This window comes from Hylobates moloch, unplaced genomic scaffold (assembly GCF_009828535.3).
Source record: "Hylobates moloch isolate HMO894 unplaced genomic scaffold, HMol_V3 SCAFFOLD_12, whole genome shotgun sequence".
Taxonomy (NCBI): domain Eukaryota; kingdom Metazoa; phylum Chordata; class Mammalia; order Primates; family Hylobatidae; genus Hylobates; species Hylobates moloch.
In genome coordinates, this window is record NW_026652287.1 from 25,181,811 (window position 1) to 25,200,156 (window position 18,346).

An 18,346-nucleotide genomic window follows, 5' to 3' on the forward strand; every position below is an offset into this window, starting at 1 on the left:
TCCTAGCATAGGAAACGAGAGCACAACAGTTAGGGACTTGCTCAAAGTCACCAAGTCTGTGAGTGGCAAGAGCTGGCTCCAGCCTCAGGGCCAGGGCACGCTCCGCCACATCCCAACACAGGCCCTCCCGCTTTGCACGCTCGGGGTGGGGTGGGGTGGGGTGGGGTGGGTGTCGCAGCAATTACTCAGGTTGCCAACCACAGGGAGTATTCTAAAAGCAATCAAGTGCAATCAAGGGGTATGGCTGGGCTGAGTGGGAAAAATAAAAAAAGGGAAGATGTTGAAGGACATGAAAATCTTTCTCCTTTTGTGAATGCTTCATTGCCAAAAAAATCCCCTGCACTCTTGCTTCCACAAAATTCACTGGAAATTTATTTTGTTCTGTTTGAAAGCTAAATTGTTCTAGGGTTAATGAAGTGATCATTCGCAGGAAAAGAGGTCGAGCCTTTTTAGAGGTCTCATTCCTGGATTGGTGCTCTTCCTGTAAGTCATGAGGAGGGTCCCAGAAAAACTACACGATTTTTTCTTTTAAAAAGTTATATCATTGCGAAAGGAATTCATTTAATTATTATTATTTTTTTAAACAGGAGTCTTACTCTGTCGCCCAGGCTGGAGGGCAGGGAGAGGCACAATCATGGTTTACGGAGGCCTCGAACACCTGAGTGCAAGCAAACCTCCAACCTCGGCCTCCTGAGTAGTTGGGACTACAGGGACGTGCCACCAAGCCTGGATAAATTTTTTTAATTTTTGTAGGTACAAGGTTTCTATATGTTGCCAAAGGCTGGTCTCGTGCTCCTGGCCTCAAGTGATCCTCCTACCTTGGCCTCCCAAAGTGCTGGGACTACAGGCATGAGCCACCACACCAGCTGAGAGAGGGTTTTATTTTTATTTTTCCAAAAGATTTCTCAAAATCATTGCCTTATTCTCAACAGGGCTTCAAATAAAACCACATTAAGGTTTCCAGTACCTGGGCTGGTCTCAAACTCCTGAGCTCAAGCAATCCATCTACCTTTGCCTCCCAATGTGCTGGGATTACAGGGTGAGCCACTGCACCCAGCCAATTCTATGTTTTGACATGGATTCAGCGTTCAAAGCATGTATCCTAGAACCTTACCAGAGGAGGTAAGAGAGTGTGGTCACTCTGTCCCTCTATTGAAACACTGAAGAAATCACACCAACTCCACCTAGAGATTTTATTCTTAACCAGGCTTTATTCTCCATAAACTGAGAAATAGTATTTTCCCCAAAATAATAAAACTACTAATTTATCAATGGTTAGTGCCTTGCAGATTACCAAGGTCTTTCACATACACTTCTGTAAACATTTCTGTACAGGTGAGAAAACTGAGTTGCAGCAACATTTGCTCTGCTAGCAAATGACAGAGCAAGAGACAGCACGGTAAGGGAGAAAGAAATCCTTGGCTTTGGGTTCAGGCTCGGGACTTGATCTCAGCTCAAGGAATCCTAGCAACACTAAACTGGTCAAGGTATGTAACCTCTTTGAGCTTCATATTTTTTTTAATCACAAAATATTTGTCATACCCACCCCACAAATTTATGACAATTAAATAGGACAAAATGTAAAAAGCCACAACAAAATTCCTAGCACATAAAAGATGTCCACTGAACATATAGCCTGCCTTAGTTGCTACAACTGTAAAAGGAGGTAATAAAATCTAAGTGAAATCTACCTGGAGGATGCACTTCCACTGTTAGTTCTCTTTGTCCACTTCCATTTCCCCTCCTTCTTCCCCCACAAACCAAAGCTGCCTCCATGGAAAGGATAATTCGGCATATTAGAAAACAATCTTAGGGAAGCTGATCTTCATACATCAGCAAGCATTTAACTTATCTACTGAATTCAAAATTGTTTCTCAGAAAAAAAAGACCCAAATTCAATATTTTAAAAAAGGCTTTTAACATGGCCAAAGTCACTACATCATTTCCATATACTGTACCTGGAAGCCCTCATGGTGATAAAAATATTTGAGAATGTACCAACTTCGATCCATCCCTCTTGTCCCATATCTTTCCCCCATCTGGCTCAACCCGCAAAAAGGACTTCCAGGTAGATTTCTTTTTTTATTTTTAAAGTCACAATGCCACTTCAGTTTATCCAAAACTTAGATGGAGAGCTACAGGTTGGCGGTGGGGGGGGGGGGGGGGGGGGGGGGGGGGGGTATGCAGAGAAAAGGAAAATGAAGAAAACAGTGGACAAAACAATTGAGAGGAAAAACAAGTTTTCATACAAATCTGGGCTCTCTTCCAAAGAGATCATTAATTCTAAGATATTTTACTATCTGCTCAAAGCTACAAAGCTTCCACTTGGCCACTGGATGAAACAGTATGTACCAAGTCATGGATTCCCGGCACCATCATTCACACAGTCAACAGCACATGCTGGCAAATTCGTTCTCAAGTATCAGCTTACAGTCTCCTTCACCCAAAGCAAGAGGTCAACAATTACTTTCAATTACATTTCGAATACAATTCCCAAAGGGAGGAATGCAAGAAAATGTTCCTCTCATTTTTAAGGACTGCTTTTGGCTGTTTGGGGTCGTTTCTGTTTTGGTGGCAGTAAAGTTCCTCTTCGGTTAAGGTTTAATATTTATGTATACCATTTACCCACACCACGGAAGGTGGGAAATTCCAGTTGTTCTTGCCCTTTGAGTTTTTAGAATAATCGTATTTACAATGAGGCGCTCAGAATCTGGAACAGTTTGCATTTTAGAAGTATAGGAAAAGAGTCTCCTTAATAAGCACCTATAAGTTGCAGGCACGTAACCAGTAAGGGCAGGGGAGAAATTCCCAAATGTCAAAACAACTCCCCCATCCTCCAAACCCCAGCACCCGTTTCTTTTTCTTAAGATTTAGTCCTGGAGAAGATACCAGATTAACAATGCAAACCACCTTCGAAGAGACCTTAGGCTGAGCGCCCGGCTGCGCGCTGTGCGGCAGGCGCGGGGTCCTGGCCGGTCCGGGCGCTCGCTAGCTGCCCACCTCCTCGGGCTCGCTGCTGGGCGAAGGCGCCGAAGAGGCCTTGGACTCCCCGTCGCTGTTGCATTCCGCCCTGCGCTGGGGGACGGCGCCGGCCGCGCCCTCGGGCCCCCGAGCCTGGCGCTCCAACAGCTCCTGCAGGTGCTTGATGTAGCCGATGGCAGCGCGGAGCGTCTCCACTTTGCTGAGGCGCTTGTCTGCCAGCTCCCGGGGCAGGTGCTCTCGGAGGCGCGCATAGCCCTCGTTCACGCAGCGCACCCGCTGCCGCTCGCGCTCGTTGCGCTTGCGGAGGAAGGCGGGCTCGAAGGCGCCGTCCAGCGGCAGGGGCAGGTACTGCCGTCTCCGTGCGCAGCCGCTGCGTGCCCACTCCCAGCACGCGGCGTCCAGACGCAGGGCGACCCTGAGGGGGTCCCTCCGCGGGAGTCCGTGCAGGGTCGTCGGCACGCCCAGGGGCGCGGTGCGCAGCGAGTATGGCAAGGCCAGCAGTTCCGCCGGTTTACGCGTCTCCATCATTTGCCGGAAAGCACACAAATCACTCAACAGGTCAATCTCTCAATAGAAGACGACGAAACAGAATCCTAGAAGCAGAGGTGCTGGTGCAGACTGCTTGGCTCAGTGGGTCTGTCTTTGGAGAAGTTTCTGGGTCCGGAAGTTAAGTTCCTGGACAGGCTTCAAGGAAACGGTGCATGATTCCTGAAGTTCATTGCACTCCTCGATCTTTTCATGAAGATTTAGGCAGAGGTGGTAGGCAAAGACGTAGGACCTCCTAATCCACACTTCAAACCCCGTCTTCCCCGCTGATCTTCTTTCAAAAGATAACAAAGGGGGTTCCTCTGCCTGGTCCCCCAGCCTGGAAAGGTGAGCTCACACCAGAGTCATCTTCCAAAGCCACCAAAATCTTTTCAATGCCTGTAATCCACCACTCTAGGTCTTCAAGAGATGAGTCGTTCGCCAAGAGCCTAGCAATCTTCAGGATTTGAGAAGAGCTCCTCCCAGGAACCAGTAGATCTCCTGGCGGCGGGGGGGAAAGTGGACCAGAGGCTTTCTCCTTGAAAATCACTTGACTGTCCTTTGTGGTTTCCCGCGACCAGGTCTAATGGAAGGAGCTTTTAGAGTGTTTGCAAACTTAAACTTGCTCTTTCATTTCTGGGGCCTGAGCCTCATCAAAGGAAAAACTGCTCCCTTGCGGTCATAAAATGTGTCAAGTCAAGGAAGACCTGGGGCGAGGCTTGAGGTTTTTCTTCTTCCAAACCGAATCTTTTAAAAACTCGATGAGGCATATTTGAAGGGTACAGGAAAAATACAGACTGTAGCAAAGAATATAATGGTCTGCATATTATGTTACAACTTACGTTGTTTTATGGTTGTTTAGGATGTTTTATGGATATGCAACTTTTTAAGAGCACATCAAAAGACTGAACAATAACAAACGCGCTTAGCCGGTTATTTCTCACAGTGCTTACTGTAAACACAGCTTAAATACTGCTTCCCAGCCTCCTCTTCTAATCTCACCCAGGATATAAGGACATCATCTTTCCATAGTGCAAAGAATGTTTTTCCATTGGATTCTTCTTCTTTAAAAAATGACATTTATTTTCTTTCTTGGGGACAGGAAAGCAACATTTGAAAGGTGGAGACTCCCAGTTCCAAGGAGAAAGGATGATGACTTTGAAGACTTGTCTTTTTAACACACAACCCCTCCAAAATGAGTAATTAATCCATCCGTGATGGTAAATCCTTTGAAGATGAAAGTGTCATTAAAAATCCAACTGTACTGTTTAATGTCAAAGAATATGTTATCACACTGAAAATCAGATTTCCTCTTCTGCAAACCAGTACATTAAAGGCGTCTTCTACTTTAAAAGTCCGACTTAAAAACAAGAGAAGCAAAAACCCCCTACATTTATGATGAGACCTTCTGCCTATTCCTCAGCAGACAAGGTGCTGCCCTAACATGTTTTTCTTTTTAGTTTGGCAAGTCCTGTGCTTCCCTGTTTGTTCTAAATGATCTGCCTGAAGCAACTCAAAAAACAAGGCAAATAAAATAGAAATAATTATTCCTTTCGGGTATAAGTTAGTCACATTTTTAAAGGTGTAGCTTGGCTGGGTGCAGTGGCTCAAGGTTGTAATCCCAGCACTTTGGGAGGCCAAGGCGGGTGGATTGCTTGAGGCCGAGAGTTCAAGATCAACCTGGCCAATATAGCAAGACCCCCATCTTTTAAAAAGAAGAAAGAAAAATTAAAAGTTGTAGCTCCCGATGAGGTTTGTACTGGCAAACATCCTAATATATCATCACAATTTCTCAGTAGAATTGAGAAAGCCCTTTCTATTCGGAGAAAAGTCCACCACTCAGGCAGGTAGGCTGTTATACCACACGATGCTTTTGGGCCATGTCAAAGATTTTAACTTTTAACAGTGACAGGAAGATAATGAAATATTTTAAGCAGGGAGGTGATATTTGAAGATTTGTGTTTCAAAAAAGATAACTGGGCCGGGCGCAGTGGCTCACGCCTGTAATCCCAGCACTTTGGGAGGCCAAGGCAGGCAGATCACGAGGTCAGGAGATCACGACCATCCTGGCTAACACGGTGAAACCCTGTATCTACTAAAAATACAAAAAAATTAGCCAGGCGTGGTGGCGGGCACCTGTAGTCCCAGCTACTCGGGAGGCTGAGGCAGGAGAATGGCGTGAACCCAGGAGGTGGAGCTTACAGTGAGCCGAGATCGCACCACTGCACTCCAGCCTGGGTGACAGAGTGAGACTCCATCTCAAAAAAAAAAAAAAAAAGATAACTGTATCTGCAGATTGGGGACTAGATTGGAAGAGAGCAAAAGGAAGAACAGTTGAGATGCCATTTCTCCTCAGATTGGCAAAAATTTAAAAGATTGCTAAGATTCAGGGCAGGCAAGGATTTGAGGAAAGGGTGGGAGCACAGATTGCTTCAAGAAACTATTAAAATTATTATTATTATTATTATTATTTTGAGACAGGTCTCACTCTGTCACCCAGGCTGGGGTGCAGTGATGCGATCTCGGCTCACTGCAACCTCTGCCTCCCAGGCTCAAGGGATCCTCCTATCTCAGCCTCCTGAGTAGCTGGGACTACAGGCTTGTGCCTCCACGTCCCAGCTAAAGAAACCGTTAAAATTAATAGTGCACATCACATCCTTTGATTCAGATAGCTGTCCCATTTTGTCCTACCAAAATAAATGTAGCAATACCTATTTATGTGTACAATAATGTTTATTGCAACATTTGTAGCGATTTAAAAAAAGGAGGGTCCAGGCGAGGTGGCTCATGCCTGTAATCCCAGCACTTTGGGAGGCCAAAGTGGGCGGATCACTTGAGGTCAGGAGTTCAAGACCAGCCTAGCCAACATGGCGAAAGCCTGTCTCTACTAAAAATACAAATAATTAGTCGAGTTTGTAGCAGGTGCCTGTAATCCCAGCTACTTGGGAGGCTGAGACAGGAGACTCACTTGAATCCTGGAGGCGGAGGTTGTAGTGAGCCAAGATCACACCACTGCACTCCAGCCTGGGTGACAGAGCAAGACCCAATCTCAAAAAAAAAAAAAAAAAAAAAGGCGAGGCCGGGCGCAGTAGCCCATGCCTGTAATCTCAGCACTTTGGGAAGCCAAGGTGGGAGGATCACGAGGCCAGGAGTTCAAGACCTGCCTGACCAGCATGGTGAAACCCCATCTCTACTAAAAATCAAAAAAATTAGCTGGGCCTGGTGGCACGTGCCTGTAGTCCCAGCTACTTGGGAGGCTGAGGCAGGAGAATCGCTTCAACCTGGCAGGCAGAGGTTGAAGTGAGCTGAGATAGCCTGGGCGACAGAGCGAGACTCTGTCTTAAAAAATAAATAAATAAGAAAAGAAGAAGAAGAAAAAGGGAACAGCCTGAACAGCCTGAATCTCCATCAATAGGAAAAGAGTTAAAAATCTTAGAATATTGTGCTATTATTAAAAACAATGAGTAAAATCTGTACGTAAGAACTTGCAGACATATCCACAATGTCATAAGTGAAAAAAGCAAATTGCAGAGTAACATATGCAGCGGGAACATAAAAACAGTTCTACATGATGTGAATGTCCTGTATATGTGTTTCTGTGAGCATGGAGAATGAAATAGAAAGACACACAATGAATAGTTTTTTGCATTGGTTGCCTGAAAAGAAAGGGTGGCATTGGGGAGGAAGGGGGGGATGTTCATTTTTCTTTATAAATCTTTCTACTGTTTAACTTGTTAATACCAACACTATTACTTTCTCTTTTTTATAACTCAGTGAAACTTAGTAAGAGAAAATGTGTAGAAACTTCAAATGACACCCCCTGATCTGGCCCAAACCAACAGATTTATCATTAGAAATTAGAACTCTCGGACCAGGTTTTCTGGCTTCTTGTAAATTCTGTCTCTGAGGAAGAAGTATCTATAAGACTTTCTCTCTCTCTCTCTCTCTCTCTCTCACTCCTAATACCACAATCAAAATTGGTCAAGGCCAGGCGACGTGGCTCATGCCTGTAATCCTAGCACTTTGGGAGGCAAGGGCAGGCGGATCACCTGAGGTCAGGAGTTCAAGACCAGCCTGACCAACATGGAGAAACCCCGTTTCTACTAAAAATACAAAATTAGCTGGGCGTGGTGGTGCATGCCTATAATCCCAGCTACTCAGGAGGCTGAGGCAGGAGGAGAATCACTTGAACCCAGGAGGTGGAGTTTGTGGTGAGCTGAGATTGCGCCATTTCACTCCAGCCTGGGGAACAAGAGCGAAACTCTGTCAAAAAAAAAACAAAAAACTGGTCAAATCCTGATCCTACAGTGGTCTTTTTATAGGATCCAAGTAATATAATGACCTAACTGCATGGTCACAAAGAATGCTGACAGCCTTTCCTAAAGAACAAAAGCATTGAAAATAAGTGGCTTTTCCAGTAGGAATAGGACTGTTTCACTCACGTGATGTGCAGGGTATGGGGTGGGGGTTACCTTCTTTACATAAGAGATCAAAAGAAGAAGTTTTGACTCCTGATTACTCTCCAGTCAGTTTTGACCCAGATAAACATTCTCTCCAACCTAAAGCTGTCCTAAGGCTGGCTAGATCATGCAACATATATGCTAATCTGCCAAGAGCAACTGGGGCTGGGTTTGTGTAGTCCTATTTGGGTCTGCTCATGAAAGGGGGCAGATGGGCAGGTATATTTTAATCCTTTCCTTCTGGCTTTTGTCTTTTCTCCCTTGTTTAAGGCTACTTTCCCCTACCGCAAGTTTTACAAGGCCTCCCCTTGTCTGTATAACACCTTGATGTGAATTATGAAGAGGCACCAAACTCAAGGCTTGGAGAATGAATGGCTGACTCTAAAATTCATCTGGAAGAACTTTTGGGCAAGGATTGCCCAAATTTGGAAAAGAAGACCAAAGAACACAACGTGCACTTTTAATATCCATGAGGAAGAAACCACCACTTGAGATTCTAATTGAGGCTGTGTTAAATAGAAAGAAATTGGGCCAGGCGCAGTGGCCCACACCTGTAATTCCAACACTTTGGGAAGCTTAGACAGGCAGATCACTTGAGCCCAGGAGTTTGAGACCAGCCTGAGCAACATGGGGAGACCCCATTAATACAAAAAAAATACAAAAAGTAGTCAGGCATGGTGGCATGCACCTGAGGTCGCAACTACTCAGGAGGCTAAGGCAGATGGATTGATTGAGCCCAGGAGAGTGAGGCTGCAGTGAACTGTGATCATGCCACAGCACTCCAGCCTGGGCAACAGAGCAAGACCCTGTCTCCATTAAAAAGATTAATTTGGAGAGAATTACCTTTTTTAAAAAAAAATTGCATATCTCCATATATGCACATAACAGAACTCACTTCTTCAGGTCTTCTTTTTTGTTCTTTAGTAAATTCTGGCCAGGTGCTATGGCTCACGCCTGTAATCCCAGCACTTTGGGAGGCTAAGGCAGGCAGATCACTAGGTCAAGAGATTGAGACCATCCTGGCCAACATGGTAAAAGCCCATCTCTACTAAAAATACAAAAATTAGCTGGGCATGGTGGCGTGTGCCTGTAGTCCCAGCTACTCGGGAGGCTGAGGCAGGAGAATCACTTCAACCCAGGAGGCGGAGGTTGCAGTGAGCCAAGATTGTGCCGCTGCACTCCAGCCTGGTGACAGAGCAAGACTCCATCTCAAAAAATAAAAATTAATTAATTAATTTCAAAGATTTTTCCATGTAGGTCTTGAACATATTATGCTTATTTCAAGATGTTCTATAGGTTTTGTTGTTATAGCGAATAAGATTTTTTTTCTGTTATTCAAAGCTACTGATTTATTTCATGTTAATCTTTAATCTAGTCATTTCACTAAGCTCTCTTATTAGTTCTAATGATTTTTAATCATGATAAGATCTACATACAATTAAATGCACAGATGTTAAATATACAACTTAATGAGCTTCGAAAGCTTTGAATACATGTATACACTTGTGAAATAACACCCATTCAAGATGGTTTTTTTTTTTTTTAAGAGATGGGGTCTCACTCTGACACCCAGGCTGGAATGCACTGACAGAATCTCGGCTCACTGCACCCTCTGCCTCCCAGGCTCAAGCCATCCTCCCAGCTCAGCCTCCTGAGTAGCTGGGACTACAGGCATGCACCACCACGCCCAGTTAATTTTTGTATTTTTAGTAGAGACAGGGTTTCAGCATGTTGGCCAGGAAGGTCTCGATCTCTGATCTCTTGACCTCATGATCCACCCGCCTGGGCCTCCCAAAGTGCTGGGATTACAGGTGTAAGCCATCACACCCAGCCCATCCTGGTATTTTAATAAGAAAGCTTCTAATGTTTCCCTATCTAGTAGATATTCTTTACCAAGCTAAGGAAATTTGTTTGTTATTTTCAGGAAGAGCTATTAAATTTTATCAAATGCTTTTTAACATCTATAATCATGTATTTTCTTTTTTTATTTCTTATTGTAGTGAATTGCTATAATATATTTTCTAACATTGAGCCACCTTGCATTCTTAGAATAAAATCCTATGAAGTCATAATTCTTTTATACACTGCTGGATTCAATTTGTTAATATTTAGAAATTTTTTTCTTATAGTCCGAAGTTATATTGGCTCATAGTTTTATTTTCTTGTGCTCTCCTTTTTTGGTATCAGCATTATTTCAAACTCTTAAAAAAGATTTTTCCATGTAGGTCTTGAACATATCATGTTCAACATCATATAAAACCTAAGATGTTTTATAGGTTTTGTTGCTATAGTGAATAAGATTTTTTTTCTGTTATTCAAAGCTACTGATTTATTTCATGTTAATCTTTAATCTAGTCATTTCACTAAGCTCTCTTATTAGTTCTAATGGTTTTCCATCTGTTTCTAGGTGTTGGAACCATTTGTAAAAGATGAAAATTATCTGTTCCTTGGAGAGTTGCTAAAACAAAAAACATATGGCAGATGGACTTTTTGTTGTTGTTTTGAGACAGAGTCTTGCTCTGTCGCCCAGGCTGGAGTGCAGTGGCACAATCCTGGCTCACCGAAGCCCCAGCCTCCTGGGCTCAATCGATCAGCCTCCCGAGTAGCTGGGACCACAGCCATGTACCACCACACCCGATTAATTTTTATATTTTTTGTAGAGATGAGGTTTCAACATGTTGCTCAGGTTAGTCTCGAGCTCCTGAGCTCAGGTAATCCACCTGCCACAGCCTCCCAAGTGTTGGGATGACAGGCGTGAGCCACTGTGCCCGGCTATGGACCTTCTTTGGAGGTAAATTTTCAGTTACTTTTTCTTTTCTTTTATCATTGCTGTTGGCATTTTAGGAGGCCATTAACAAAGACAACGATCTTGTCTTTCTCTCTTGAATTTCCAGCTTCCTTCAGTGGCAACTACTGCTCCTTTGTTTATCATCTTAGACTCACAGATAGGCAGTTTAGTTTTTGCCCCTTAAACTTCTAAAATGAATCAGAACAGTACATCAGTTAAATTAACCCCAAAATATGGTGGACCCCATGCCAAAAACTCATTCCTGATTTTATTTGCTATTTCTAATGAAGTCCATTCCAGAATAGCTGCCCTGAGGTTATGCAGTCAAATAAATTACCCACAGAATAATCCTCCAAATTAAAAAAAAAAATCCTCATTACCAAATCCCTAGGCATAAATTAAAACCCAAAGCTTAAATAACCTTATCTTTTTAGGTTGAAATTCAGAGATATCAACATTAAAACTTCTTTGGCTAAACTCCTACGAATCATTTCCGCTTTGTGATATTATGATATACTGGGTTTTGTCCACAGTTCCTGGCTTATAACTCCCTTAGCTCTGGTTACAATCTTTTGTTATAATGTTGGGGCACTCAGAAGCAGGCCTCAGAAAACAGAATCTCTCTCTCTCTCTCTCTTGCTGAACTTCCCCTGCCCTTCTTTCACCAGCCCACAGCACAACTCTTATCTTCCACCACCTTTATAATTGTGGGTCATGAGACCCTCAATTCAGGAGTCCTGCCCTATCCGCTGGAGGAAGGAATGCTGCATGGAAGAGACTAGGAAGAATGTGAACAAACAGGCCTTGCTGGGTTTCTGCACTCAGTTTATTAGTATTCGATCACACACTTTTCGGGCCAATTACATTTCTACATGGTAGTCAGTCATGCCTATCCAATAATGTCTCCGTTAAAGGCCCAAGAGGACAGGGTTTGGAGAGCTTCTGGATAACTGAACCCCTAGGGGTTCCTGGAGGGTGGCATGCGCAGGGAGGGCATGGAAGCTCTGCACCCCTTCCCTGTGCCATGCTCTGTGCATCTCTTCATCTGTATCCTTTGTAATATCCTTTGTAATAAACCAGTAAATGTAAGTTAAGTGTCTCCTTGAGTTATGTAAGCCACTCTAGCAAATTAATGGGACCCAAAGAGGGGGTCATGGAAACCCCAATTTGAAGCCGGTTGGTCAGAAGTTCCAGAGGCCTGGACTTGTGACTGGTGTCTGATGAGGAAGGGTCGGGGGAAGTCTGATGGGACTGAGCCCTCAACCTGTGGGATCTGACGCTATCTCCAGGTAGATAGTGTTGAAATTAAATTGGAGGGTGCCCAGTTGGTGTGTGTTGCAGAATTGATTGCTTGCTTGGTGTGTGGGGAAAACCACCCCACATTTGGTCACAGAAGTCCTCTGTGTTGTGGTGTTGATGATGTGTTTTTTTCTGCTCACTCTTTGATTTCTTATTCTGCTCAGTCTAGTTAGAGGGGTGTTGTTCAAAAGACTGAGTAGAGTGTAGATTCATTCATTCTGCATGACCCTCACAGAAATTAGTACAGTTCCTTCAGATCTGAGAAACTGAATTAGTTTGAAACCATGTGTTTACCCTTTAAAGTCCTAAGACTTGGCCGGGTATGGTGGTTCATGCCTGTAATCCCAGCAATTTGGGAGGCCAAGGCAAAAGGATCACTCAAGACCAGCCTGGGCAACATGGTAAAACCCCATCTCTACAAAACATACAAAAATTAGCTGGCTGTGGTGGTGTATGCCTGTAATCCCAGCTACTCAGGAGGCTGAGGTGGGAAGACTGCTTGAGCCTAGGAGGCAGAGGTTGCAGTGAGCCAAGATCATACCATCTGTACTCCAGCCTGGGTGACAGAGCAAGACTCTGTCTCAAAAAAAAAAAAAAATTCCTAAGAGTTAACAGAACACACAAGATCACCCCAGTTCTACTGCCACATACACTGCATTTAGAAAACAAGTAATTCTACAGCTTTTAGAGGAGCTGAACAAGTACTTGGGACATTAATCTAAGAGAAATATTGTTCTAAGTACTAGTGCTTAATCCCCTATACCCATGTATCAGTTTCCTAAGATCAGAGCAGAGACTCAGAGGTAGCCAAGATAAGGGGGGCAGCCTCCTCAGAATGGCCATCAATAAAATGCTAAGCACTTGTTTAGCTCTTGAGCCTGAGGATCAGTGATTTGGCCTGACCTCGGCTCAGTGCAAGCATATGTTCCACGTGGCAAGCTCAGAATCAAGGGGCAGAAAAATAGACTCCACTTCTTCCCAAGAGAAAAAAGGCTGGCTACCGAGAGGAGTAAAGAATTGGGGCTATTGACAAAATCTCTCTATTTTACTCCCCACTCTAAAATAATTGCACAATGTAAACTAGGCCCATGTCAGGGGCTCCATAGCCACAGGTGGGTAGCAGCTACCACACTAGGTAATACAGTTCTAGAGTCACTGGTGTCCTTGCAATTTCTCAAATCCACCAGGCAGTCTCCTGCCTCATGGCCTTTGCTCTTAACCTTCTTTCTGATTGAGACATTCTTCCTCTAGATGTCTGCATGGATCACTCTCTCCTCTCCTTTGGTTCAAATGTCACCTTTTGAGTGATGAGTCCTCTGTCTACCCTATTAAAATCACAGGCCCATCCCCAGGCATTTTCTGTCCATTTTCCCAGCCATTCTTTTTTTATGTTATTTATTGCTATCTGGAATATTGTGTATTTTAATTATTTATTTCTTTATTATCTATCTTCTTCCATTATAATGTAAGCTCCAGAGGAACTGGTATTTTTTGCCTATTTTGTTTACTATATACCCCCAGTTCCTAGAGCAATGCCTGGCACATAGTAGACACTCAACAAACATTTGTAGAATAAACTCTATGCCTCTCTGCAAATATTAAATAAAGAAGGAGGTCAGTCCTTACATTATACATTATAATTGTATCAAACTTATGGGCAGGAATCCCAAGAATGCCAAAGAACAGGTTTACCTACATAAAAGGTCTTTATTTCCAGATCCTCCTTACCATAAGGAATAGGAAGCAAGATTTGAAACCTTAATTAGGGTTAGTTAAAAGTAAGATATCCTGATCAGCTAAATCTGGGGCAAAGTTTACCCATTACTGTTCTTGTCTTTAGTGCTAGGAAATAATGTTTAAAGGTAATTTGCTCTCTGTGTCTATCCCTGATGTCCAGGAAAAATCTTAGTGGTTGTTACCTGGTTGTCTTCATTGATATTATCTCTAAGGTCTACCCTTGACTATACTCTCCATCATTATTTCACAGTCATACTAATACAGTCCTGTGCCATACAATGATGTTTTGGTCAACGACAGACTGGATATACAAGAGAGGTCCCATAAGATTATAATGAAGCTGCCCATACAGGCATACCATTTTTTAATCTTTTATCCGTATTTTTACTGTACTTTTTCTATGTTTAGATATGTTTAGATACACAAATGTCACGATGTTACAATTGTCTGGAGTATTCAGTACAGTAACATGCTGTGCAGGTTTGTAGCCTAGGAGCCATAGGCCATACCATCTAGCATAGGGGTGTAGTAGGCTAGACCATCTAGGTATGTGTAAGGGCACTCTATGATGTTTGCACAACCACAGAATCGCCTAAGGTTGCATTCCTCAGAACGTATCCTCATTGTTCTGCCACGCCAACACTCTTCATTTCTACTTGTGTGATTGGCCAGTTTCTCCCATTTTTTTTGTTGTTGTTGTTTGAGGCAGTGTCTTGCCCTGTCGCCCAGACCAGAGTGCAGTGGCTGTGGCCTGATCACAGCTCACTGCAGCATCAACCTCCCAGGCTTAAAGGATCCTCCTACCTCAGCCTCCCAAGTAGCTGGGACCACAGGCATGTACCATCACACCAGGCTGATTTTTGTAAAGACAAGTTTCACCATGTTGCTCAGGCCGATCTTGAACTCCTGGACTCAAGCAATCCACCAGCCTTGGCTTCCCAAAGTGCTAGGATTACTGGTGTGAGCCACTGTGTCTGGCTTTTCCATTGTCTTTATTGTCTTAACAGCACCGTGGAGTCTCCTTAAAGGGGTAAGTCACCCTAAATCAGCAGTTAAGGCAATCTTTGAGCAACCATTTGCTGTATATCTCCAAGTAAATAGATATATGAGTCAATATGTGTGGCTTCAAATTATGCCAGTTCGACTTTCCCTCAGGCATCAGAAATTCATTGAATATGTAATATATGCCAGGGATAGTGCTATCTTATATAGCATTAAATAAGATAGACATGAATCTTCTCCCCAAAATTTAAAATCTATCTGGCAAAATAGAAAATTAAACAATTAATTACAATAAAGATAGGTACTATAAGAGAGCATACAGTGGGCCTAGTCTGGGGAGTAGAGTCAGAACACTTCAATTTTTGTTAATCTTGACATAATTTTTTAATTGAATTTTTGAGGTATTTTTATATACAACAAAATTCACCAATGTCAAGTTTACTATTTGATTAATTTGGACGGATGTATACAGTTGTGTAACCTCCACCACAATCAAGACCATTTTCATCACTCCTAAAAGTTCTCTTATGCCCCCACTGTAGGCAATCTCATCCCCCAATCCATTCCCAACTTCTGACAATCACTTCTCTGCTTTCTATTACTATAGTTTTGCCTTTTCTAGAATTTCTTATACCTGGACGCATAATATATAGTCTATTGCGTCTGGTTTCTTTCACTTAGCATAATATGGCTTTGAGATCCATCCATGTATCAACAGCTTGTTCCTTTTTATTTCTGAGAATTCCACTGTATAGATACTGTACACTATCATTATTCATTTGTCAGTTGATGGACATTTGGGTCATTTCCTATTCTGGTCTATGACAGATAAAGCAGCTATGGACATTGGCGTACAAGTCTTTGTACATATGTTTTTATTTTTCTTTGGTAAATACCTAAGGAGTGTGGAGAATTGTATGGTGTAAGAGGTATAAGAAATTGCCGGCCAGGCATGGTGGCTCATGCCTGTAATCCCAGCACTTTGGGAGGCTCAGGCGAGTGGATCACTTGAGGTCAGGAGTTCGCAACCAGCTTGGCCAACATGGGGAAACCCCATCTTTACTAAAAATACAAAAATTCACCAGGCGTGCTGGTGAGCACCTGGAATTCCAGCTACTGGGGAAGCTGAGGCAGGAGAATCACTTGAACCCAGCAGGCAGAGGCTGCAGTGAGCTGAGATCGCAGCACAGCACTCCAGCCTGGGTGACAGTGAGACTCTGTCTAAAAACAAAAAAGAGAAAGAAAAAAGAAAGAAATTCTAAAATGGCTGTGGCATTTTTTTTTTTTTGCATTCCCACCAACAAAATGTGAGGGTTCCAGTTGCTCCATATCTGCGCCAGCACTTGTTATAGTTGCTCTTTTTAATTTTAGCCATTCTAGTAAGTGTGTAATATCACTTCATTGTGCTTTGATTTGCATTTCTTTGATACCTAATGATGCTGCACATCTTATTGTGTGCTTAATCGCCATCCATATAGCTTCTTTGGTGAGATGGCTGTTGAAATTTTTGCCTACGTTTTTAAATTTAATTGTCTTCTTATTATTGCGTTTAAAGGGTTCTTTATATAGTCAAGATACAAATCCTTTGTCAGATATTTGTTTTGAAAATATTTTCTCCCAGTCTCTCGCTTGACTCATTTTGTTGACAGTATCTTTTCAAGATCAACCATTTTAATTTTGATGCAGTTCGATTTGTCATTTTTTTTTGAGATAGGGTCTCTCTCTGTCACCTGAGCTGGAGTGCAGTGGCACAATCTTAGCTCATTGCAACCTCATACTCCTGGGCACAAGCTATCCTCTTGTCTCAGCCTCCCAAGTAGCTGGGGCTACACGTGCATACCACCATGCCCAGCTAATTTTTTTTTACTTTTTGTACATACAGGGTCTCACTTTCTTGCCCAGGATGGTCTCAAACTCCTGGGCTCAAGCGATCCTCCTACCTCAGCTTCCCAAAGCGCTGAGGCGAAAGCCACTGCACTTGCTCCAATTTTTTAATAGTTTGTGATTTTTTTTTGTCCTATCAAGGTCACAAAGATTTTTGCCTTTATTTTCTTCTGGAAGTATTATGGTTTTAGCTCTTACATTTATGTGACCTGATTTTTATGTTCACCTCTCAACTTAATAAAATTGTTCCAAAAGAATAGACATCCAAACCCAAACCTAGTGAAAGCATTCAGCTGATAATAAGATACATCATCATTCTCTAGGCTCCAGATTTGAAGTGGCATTTCAGGGAATACTGTCTCTCAGTTGAGATGATGACCTTCTTGATTTAGATTTCTATTTGTTGTCAACAGAGAGCAAAACCAATGTGACCTGCCTGCCAATGTTCAGTGAAGTTCCCTCATCTGGAATGTGCTTTCTCCCCATGAGAAGTAAAGGAAGGGAAACATTATGGGGGTTGACACCCCTCCCAGCTCTCGTCCAAAATGTTGCATGTGCCTCTACCCTTTCACATTAGATTGAATTTTCAAAATTCATCAGTTCCCACTAGACTGCAGGCAGGTGAAGGTCAGGGCTTGTGCCTGGCTCTGTATCCCTAGGTTTGAGATGTAATTCAACAGCGCCTTGTGAATGAGAGGAAGAATTCCTGGGTCTGCTGTTCTGCTGGTGTAAGTGAGCCAGCCACCAGGCAGTGTGCTGTAGTTTCAACGTCTACCGCTCAGGAGCTTGGGACCATCTTCCTTTAAAGCCATCTCGGTACTCCTAGCGTTAGGCACAGTGCATGGTGCGCAGTAGAGAACTGAGGGCAGAGAAAAGGGGAAGGAAATTTGTTTAAAATCCCAAACCCCAGCATTTACGACGGGAAGCAGGGAAACTGGGCAGCCTTCAGGTGTAGCAGACAGCGAAAAATATTCAGGATAGAATCCCAATTCCTCCTGGACAGCAGAGGCAACTCTCGGGGCCAAATTTCGTACTTCGAATTTTGGGGGCTTTGTGTGGATCCATGCTTCTCTAGTAGGGGAATGTCATGAAGACTGAAATCTTGAGTCTGCGGGATTTAGGGGATTCAAAACTCACTCCCTGAAGGAACAGCAGCCCTGGTCGCCTAGCAACCATGGGTGGATCGCTCGGCGCTCGATTCTACCCGGCCGGATGGAGACGCTGAGCTCCTGGCCCAGCGTCTCGCGGCCAGTGCCTCTGCCGTGCGCACGCGCGGAGGGGCCTGGGCTGGGAGAAGGGCGAGGAGGTACGCGGGCGCCGCCTGCGGGCCGCGGCGGGGAGGGCGCACGCACGGGGGGCGGAGCGGCGGGCGCCGAGAGTGGCTGAGGAGCCGGAAACGCGCCGCGGAGGGTGCGGCCCAGAGGAGGCCACGGGCCGTGAAGGGCCGAGCGGGGCGGGAAACGTTAGGGCAGCGGCCCCCGGGGTGAGGGGGCCGAGCGGACGGGCAGGGCCCCGAGGCAAACTCTGCCCGGATGAGGAACAAAGCAGTGGGGCAGGCGCGTGCGCCCCCGGCGCAGCTGGCAGGTGGGCTGCGCGAGGGCCCGGCCGGAGCGGGGCGAGGCGCGGCGCGGCGCGGCGGCCCGGCCTGCGGGCCCCGGGCGGGCTCATC

At 44.2% G+C, this 18,346-nt stretch overlaps 2 protein-coding genes across 3 annotated transcripts in view; one reads left to right on the forward strand and one right to left on the reverse strand.

The window, feature by feature from the left end:
• Positions 1-2,063: 2,063 nt before the first annotated feature.
• On the reverse strand, positions 2,064-4,029 carry ASCL4 (achaete-scute family bHLH transcription factor 4). The gene has a single exon (XM_032171651.2). The coding sequence runs from the start codon at positions 3,508-3,510 to the stop codon at positions 2,989-2,991; it is 522 nt and encodes a 173-aa protein (XP_032027542.1). The 5' UTR covers positions 3,511-4,029; the 3' UTR covers positions 2,064-2,988.
• Positions 4,030-18,068: 14,039 nt separating this feature from the next.
• Positions 18,069-18,346, forward strand: part of PRDM4 (PR/SET domain 4) — a 28,296-nt gene continuing 28,018 nt past the window's right edge. Inside the window, exon 1 of one of the 2 annotated variants that reach the window (XM_032168792.2) lies at positions 18,069-18,087. The gene's annotated coding sequence lies outside the window, so the exon portion shown is untranslated. Of the gene's footprint in view, positions 18,262-18,346 lie in introns of both variants that reach the window. The other variant, XM_032168791.2, reaches the window with a different exon arrangement.